The sequence below is a fragment of the Echinops telfairi genome, unplaced genomic scaffold (genome assembly GCF_000313985.2).
Source record: "Echinops telfairi isolate 266 unplaced genomic scaffold, ASM31398v2 ScPeMD7_7469;HRSCAF=8507_1, whole genome shotgun sequence".
Taxonomy (NCBI): domain Eukaryota; kingdom Metazoa; phylum Chordata; class Mammalia; order Afrosoricida; family Tenrecidae; genus Echinops; species Echinops telfairi.
In genome coordinates, this window is record NW_022111373.1 from 66,710,174 (window position 1) to 66,718,425 (window position 8,252).

General features: G+C 39.5%; 1 protein-coding gene across 1 annotated transcript in view; it reads right to left on the bottom strand.

Annotated features, from left to right (window-relative positions):
- Nucleotides 1-744: 744 nt before the first annotated feature.
- VCAN (versican) overlaps nt 745-8,252 on the bottom strand; it is a 117,666-nt gene continuing 110,158 nt past the window's right edge. Inside the window, exons 14-15 of the mRNA XM_013004896.2 lie at nt 2,902-3,084; nt 745-2,755 (exon numbers count right to left, since the gene is read on the bottom strand). Of these exons, the coding sequence (XP_012860350.1) occupies nt 2,628-2,755; nt 2,902-3,084 (311 nt within the window). The 3' untranslated portion in view covers nt 745-2,627. The remainder of the gene's footprint in view (nt 2,756-2,901; nt 3,085-8,252) is intronic.

Genomic DNA, 8,252 nt, shown 5'->3' on the forward strand with positions numbered 1-8,252 from the left:
CTGCTACACAATTACAGAACTCAGACAAATTTTGGTTTTCCAGATTATCAATAAAGATATTGAAAAGAAGGTTACCTAAAATAATTCCAGTGGGATGCATACAACATAAAAACATGTGAGTGAAGATGTGCCCTGGCCCATTCATTGCTTGGCAACCCTCCAGTGCTTAATCCATAATGACTGCATAAACAATGAGGGCATGGAGGGGTATCTAGATGGATGTAAACTTGATGCTTTTCATTTCTTCTGGTATATGGTCTTCTCAAGAGTGACTTAAGCTCCTTAAATGTATAAAAATCAAGAGCATAGTATATCTTATTTTTCTTGAAAATAGCATGCAGGTTCTCGAGCCAGGGTCTCTCTGTCCACCACACACATGGCTCTGTGGTCTTGGACAGAAGGCTTGTGTTATGCCCGTTCTCTCTCTGGCAGACAGCAACATCACCTCTTTCACAAGCTTGATGTATAATGCATGACACATCTTCTGTAAATGTGGGCTACCACGTCATCGATTTCAGGTTTATTTCCTATTTAAGAGCAGTGCTCAGGTATGGAGCTGAGAATGCCTTGAGAACTACTCTCAATTCCCACCCCTCGTTTCAGGTAGAGAGAGAATCATCTCTCTGCTAACTAACCTAAAACCTTTTCATCCAAGCCAATCGCTTCTCTGTGATGGGAGCCGAATGTAAAACTGTGAGTGCATATTCATACCTTGGAAGTTGTAAATAACCAGACCAGTCATGGTATAGTAAAAGAAGCATTTTAGGTTTCTTTGGTGAAACAAAAAGCAGATATAAAAGTTACAAAGTTTTAGATTTTCATTCACGCACACACAAAAAAAGTCATTCACATTGTACACTATACAAGTTATAATATAAATACAAGAAAGTATTATGTGCATTGTAATGGAAAAGAGAGAAAAATATATAACCTGATTAGGTCAACACAGTGTTGTCTATGCTCTAGAACACTTAACATTTGGGTTACAGTTAATGCGTCGTCGGTCGGTCGAGGGAGGAGACTTGCTGTGGAAACACTGTGCATGGCTGTGGTTACTGTTGCTCCTTCTGAGCTACAGGTGGTTTCCTGAAAAAGCAGCAGCACCGAGTCAACCAGTTTGTTCTTTCCCTACTTTGATTTTATTTCTGGTCTACCCTCCTGAAGGTCGCTCCAAGTTAAATTAGGGCAAGACTGCTAAATGCCTTCTTTCCATTACAGGCTTTTCTTTAAACATTAAATTGAGTGGATAATGATTCAAAGTCATCTTCAGCAGTTACTTTACGCAAAGAAAGGGGTGAGACAGAGTGGGAAGAGATAGGGAGAAAGTTCAACACACACTCCACCTACCGGGAAGAAATGCCGAGACTCTATCTACTTCTATGCTCCTTGCTTAGAGGACGAGAACACCGTTTGCTGGAAGCGATACACTTTTCCACTCTTGTAATAAGAAACACTTGATGCATCCTAGCCATCACATTACTCAATCAGGGACAAAGTACCTACATTATACGGTTCCAGACAATGTGAGGGAAGGATAAAAGCTAACACTGGAAAATACCTAGCACACTAGGTCCATGTTCAGGTCTTGGAGAAAATAACATCCAATAAATTAAATCAGTATGGCTTACTTCATTTATTTATGTATGCTTCACAGCTGCAGCATTCATACATAAACATTCAAAACTTTATAAAAGATTAAAATGGTTATATATACAAAATTCCTTTCTTTGCATGTGTCGTCGTCGTTGTTTAACAACCCCCTCCCTCCCCAGCCCTCCAGAGTCCTGGGTCTGTACCCATTTGAAATGCATTGATCTGTGACCTTGTGAGTTAATGTAGCGAAAGCCATTAAAAAGTAGACCTGGTTGAGTTAATAATTAGCACTTTGACCCCTAAAAAATGCTCTTGGCTCTAGAAAAGTTCCCCCATTCAGGCCCTTTTTTTTTTTAGTTGAAGATAAAAGGAATGCAGCAAAGAAGAACTTGCATGGTAGTCCCTAGTTCCATCAGGAGCCCATCGGCGACATGGCGTGGAAGCACACTGCCCCTTTGGCAGAGTGCAGTGACCCCCAGCCCGACTGTTAGTTGTCCAAGAAAAGGCGTCCTCAGTCTTGCTGAAATATAAAAGGGCAAGTGAAACGATTTCCAGCCTAAACAAACTACATAAAAGCAGCCCAACCAATGATTAAAGACCTCCAAGGCTCCATAATCATCATTAAATATGCCTGACCTCAGCGTGACTTTTTATTGTATATACAGGATTAAAATCAACATTAAACCATCTTATTTACATTGCCGTTGGTGCTGAAATGGAGCTTTTTAAATAGTACAGTAGGCTGGTATGCATTATAACATGGTCTGCACCCGAAGCAAATAGAAAACAAGAGAAATTGGGTCGGCTGGAAATGGTTCTCCTCGGCCCTCATTTTCCTTCTTTTTGTCTGCTCTTTTTTGGAATGCCAAAAACAGTCATTTCAAATGTTTGGGGGAAGCATGGCAATCCAAAACGATTGGGCAGTGGTTCCAGACATCCAAACAACTGATAATACGTCTCGAGGTGATAGGAAAGGCACAGGAAGTTAGGACTTTGGCTGAAATGATGAAAACACATGTTCGCCATTTTAGGGATCAGCGCCTCGACTCCTGCCACCTCCGGCTCCAACGGTGATCATGTTTTGATGAGTTTATTGAATTGTCCTTTGCTGATGAGGAATTTTTAAAGTATTTCTTAGCATAAGTCCTTTGGTATGCAGATGCTACATGGAAGGAAAGAAAGAAAGAAAGAAAAACACAACAATATTACTTGCTCCATACCCTAAACTGCCTATAGCACAGTGGTCAAATGAGGATGTCTAGTAGCGGTTATAGCACGGCTGTCCATTCTTTCTAAAGTACCACTTACGGTTCATGCAGGTAATTTTAGGCAGAGCCCATCTTCCATTTCCTAGGCACCGGATGGTTGGAAGGTGGCGCTGAATGAAGCCATCTTTGCAGTGATATCTAATCAGAGAGTTGATTTCATAACGAGGCTTCATCTTCCCAAAGGTCTTGGCATTTTCTACAACAGGGGGCTGGCCGCAAGCAACTAGAAAAAGGAAAATCGGTTATTCCAAATGATCGAGATATTTCAGCTAGTGTAAGTTTCTTTGTTTACTCTCTTTTCTCGTAGGGCACTAAACCAAGGGGCTTCATCAACCACAGTCACTTAAAATTAGGTACTAAGAACTCTCGAATCGAAAAACTGAAGGTTGAGGCTCTGTGACTGGTTTGACTACCAGACGATGTCATCTTGAACTATGTTTGATTAAAGGGCCATCGGGCTGCATGGACATGCATTCACCTATACACCTGAATGGGCAACATTGGGGTAAGGGGAACTAAATGAGAAAATACTCATCTGATAGCAGGATGTGTCCTGCTATTGTCTTCATCACTCTCTCAAAGTATGTATTCATATAAATAAATAGAATCATAATCATGTCTTGAGACAAGAATGAATTTGCAGTAGCTAACAATTTTGGTCATCTTTCTGAAATATCTTACAAACTATATATTTTAAAAATTGTTTCTAGATAGGGACAAACACTCTTAATGTATCAATAAAAATCCTGTGGTTTCATTTATGTTCACCACCTCTTTTTCTGCCTTCTGTAGAGATGGGGGAAAGAGAGGACATAGTATCCATGCCTCGGTTTTGCAATCCTTTGAAGAATATACACCCCAATGCTTAAAAGGGCGTTTGGTGCCATCAAGACAACTTCAACTCAGTGGCCCCATGTAGCAAAGTAGACCTGGCTGTGGGGTTTCTTGGCAGGGATCTTGAGGAGTGGATCAGCAGGTCTTCGGGTAGAGCTTGGACTACTTAGTCATCACTACACCCTGGTGGTGCTGTCGTGGTTACACCTTCCGCTGTGATCTGAAGATCCCCAGCCGCTCCGTGTGAGAAAGACAGTGTTTTCTACTCCAGTAAAGACTTAAAGTCTCAGAAACCCAGATGACCAACAGGGTTGCTCTAAGTCAGAATAGAGTCAATGGCGGTGAGCTCTTTTGTTTTTTGTGAAAAGCTCTAAATATCAATAAACATAACCTTAATAGAAGTAAAAGAAACCTAGCTAATTGGAAGTTCAAGAAGCTGGGTAACAGATTCAACAGAATTTGTATTGACCTATCCTTCTATTCAATAGATTCTATAGTTGTGTGTTTCATGATGAATACAAGTTGCTGTAATGATGTACTTTAAAAAATTAACTTTTAAATGGAGAGGGAGGGGGAAAATGAGGAGCTGATACCAAGGGCTCAAGTGGAAACAAATGTTTTGAGAATGATGAGGGCAACAAATGTACAAATGTGCTTGACACAATGGATGTATATATGGATTGTGATAAGAGTTGTATGAGCCCCCAATAAAATGATTTAAATTTTAAAAATTAACTTTTATTAAATGATTGGGTTTGTATTTTTAAAATATTTCTTCCAGAAAAAAAATGTAATTTAATTCAAATATGATTTCTCTAACATCTAATTGATAATTTGATTTAAAATTTATGATCTCACAAGGCCTGTAAATCCATTTAATATTCTCTCATAAATAAAGCAAATTTTCAATGGGAAAATAATTACCACAAACGTGGGAACCAGGATATTTGCATGTCAACACCTAATACTAAATGTTTATCATTATTTATTTACATATCCAAAAGTGCTTTTATCCAGTCATATTTTTTACAATGAAAACTCCAGGATTAATGTAAATATTTAGTTCTTCTAATGCGCTTCTGCTTGGCAAAATACTTGGGATGAATAAGTGCACTGAAAATAAAACTGCATTTAATGAAACAGACTAAACGTATCCTGCCATTCACATAAGGAACTGCCTTACAGATAGACTTAAAAATTCACAGGAACTATAATGGAGAAATTAGAAATATTTATGTAAATGTTTGATCTAGGCAAATTCTTACCAGATAAGCTGCACTTACTGTAGTAGTGTCTCACATCAGACATTAAATCACATTGGCTCAATGATCATCTCATTTTGGATACCAAGCATACTTCTTTCATTGTAATATGAAGTCTTTACTAGGGTCCTGGCATGAGGCAGTATATAATGAGACCCAATCAATAAAGAAGATTCAGAACTGTTGAATAAATAACATATACACTCGAGTATAAGCCGACCTGAATATCAGCAGAGGAACCTAATTTTACAAAATGTGCTGAAAAACTTGGCTTATACTCGAGTTTATACAGTAATTCGCTATTATGGCTTCTGCTTTATGCTGACCAAATGAGAAACTGTTATAATTGTAAGGGAAAGCAATGTATAGATTTCTTTTTAAGTTATTTCTATATGTCACTGCCACTGAGTTAATGCCAATTCCCTGCAACCCTGTAGGACAGTGCAGAGCTACCTGAGATTGTAGCTCTTTATGGGAGCAGAAAGCTTCATCTTTCTCCCATGAAGTGGCCAGTATAAGCAGATATTATAAAGCTGGAATAACTCAGTGAGTGTAGTATTGGCAAGAAAGAGAAACAGAGCACCCATCATCCACATGTGCACATAAGCTTCACATTTGACAGAGCAACATGGCAAAGCAGTAGAAAAAGGTCTTGGAAAATTCATGTTTCTAACGACCTCCCCAAAAAAGAAAAGAAAATTGGGTATTCCTGAGGAGAAAAAAACAAAAGAATTACTTGTTTGTCTCTGAGGTAGACAACCTCAGAGAATACACAAAAATCTACTGCAGATGTTACAACTATAAATATAAAGGGCTAAACTATAAAGCATTTAGAAAATTGCATACAGTTTCTCGATGGTTTATAGGATAAATATGAAAAAAGTTTAAACCATAAGTGAAAATTCAACTACCTCAACATTAAGAAGTCGTTTCACTCTGAAGATGTCCCAGGACAAGATTAAGAAGAGACCCGCTGGTAGTACGCCAGCAGTTACCCCTGGGTTGTGAACGGAAAGGCCGGCGGTTAGAACCCCTGCCTGCGGTGGTTCCACAGGAGAAAGCCTGGCAACCATCCACAAAGATTACAGCAGAGAAAACCTGAAGGGGTAATTCTCCTATTGCATGGGGTTGTAAGGAGTGGCAATTACTTAGTATGCAACAGCAAAAAAAGGTGAACCCAAGCTAAATGCTGAGAGACGATACTCAAGACATACAAACTCCTCAAGAGATTACTAATGATAGCTCCTAATTAAAATAATTAAAATGATTTTTTTAAGTTGCCATCAAGTTGATTATAACTCATGGTGACTCCCTGCACACCAGAGTAGAATTCTGCTTCACAGCATTTTCAGTCGCTGGTGGATTGGAAGTAGATGGCCAGACCTTTATTCTGAGGTGCCTCTGGGTAAGTCTAGCACCTCTCTCCTTTACGTGAGTACCTCAGATCCTTAACCATCTGTGCCACTCGAGGATGCCAATTTAAAAATGGACAATAAAGTTTTAAAAATAATCTAAGCAAATGACACGAATGACAATATTATCCTTAAAAAAAGAGCTATACATTACTTATAAACATATGAAAGGATATTTGGGGGGAAAGCATCCAAGAAAATGTAAGTTCAATGAAAAGAAATAACATTTTATACCCACCAGACTGGCACACATTTCAAAGTTGGAAAATACCAAGTGTTGGAGAAGAAGTGCAGGACTCCCCAGACACTGCGGTGGGGGTTCAAGCTAATACGAGGGCTTTGGGAAACAATTTGGCAATTTCCGGCATATTTGATGTGACAGACATCCTATGGTTTGGCAGCTTTCCACCTAGAAATAGACCCTACAGAGACTTTGAAAAATGTACTAGGAACAAGTTTAAGGATGACCATAAAAACATTGTCATAGAAAAACACTGAAAATCACCCAAAATTTCCACTTACAGGAGAATTGATAAATAGAATGTTGTAGAGTCATGCAATGAAACATTACACAGCAGCAAAAACGAAGAAATACAATCATAGGTGCCAACATAGATAAATCCCACACATAATGCTGAACACCAATGAGCACGACACAGAGTACACACAGTATGATCCCCCTTATAAAAGATCAGAAGCAAGCAGAACGACATAATTTTGTTGCTTAGGGATTATATGTACCTGTGTTCATGCCAAAGGGAAAGCAAGGGAGTTCAGTCATTCTGGTGGGAATTGAAGGTGGAATGACTGGACAGGGAAGGAGTACACATCCAAAGATATGTGGAACCTATTCTTTGAAAGGTTCTTTGTCAAAGAAAATATGAGTCTTTCTTTAAAGTGTTTTTCTTTATCAATCATTAATAGTTTTCCTTTCATTGAAAAGAGAACTACTCAGGTCTCTGTGTCTAAAGGTGACTTGAAAGAAGTCTATTTGATAAAAATATTTTTTAAAAAAGAAACTCACTGCCATTGAGTCGATTTAACTCACAGTGACCCTCTGGGACAGGGTAGAACTGCCCAGGTGGGGCTCCGAGACTGTCACTCTTCATGGGAGTAGAAGCTCCCTCGTGCTCTGTGCAGGGGCTGATGGCTTCAGCCTGCTGGCCTTGGTTGACAGGCCCGTGTGAAACCACTCAGCCACCAGGGACCCTCCAAAGGTCTAAAAGGATCGATCAATCGGGATCAGAAGGATGATTCGCAAAGCACATAGTGAAACAACAGACATGATGGAGACAAAAATACCAAAATGTTTTGCTTTGTTTTGTCTTGTTTCTTTCCTTTAATGAGATAGAACCAACATTTTATAAAACTCTTTCCTCATCGAGAATGTAAAATCTAATGTGTGTATGAAAGAGATGGGGGTGGGGGTGGGGCAGAGAGAGAGAGAATGAGACCATATCCTTTCATGGCTATGTTTTCGGTCAGGGGCAACTTTGCCCCTCATTCCCAAGGGGACATTCAGTCATGACTAGAGACAGGTTTTGATCATCACCACTGGCTGGGGGGCATCTAGTGCAACGCTGGCAGGGAGACGGCTAACGATTCTCCAGTGGACAGGAGGGCTCCCACAACAAACACTGACCCTACCCGTAATGTCAACAGCGCTGCTCGTGGGAGAAACGGTGCTGTAAGGGCAAATGACAGAGGAAATGTAAGGATGTTTGGATTGTGGAAGAGAAAGCATGTCTCCAGGGACATTTGGAGAACATTTGAAGAAGTATGATATTCAAATAAAGACAAGTAGTTGATTAAAGACTTCTTACACTAGAAACGGGAAAATAAAAAAGACTAGGTGAGCTCTTTTTACAATCTCACTGCAGACG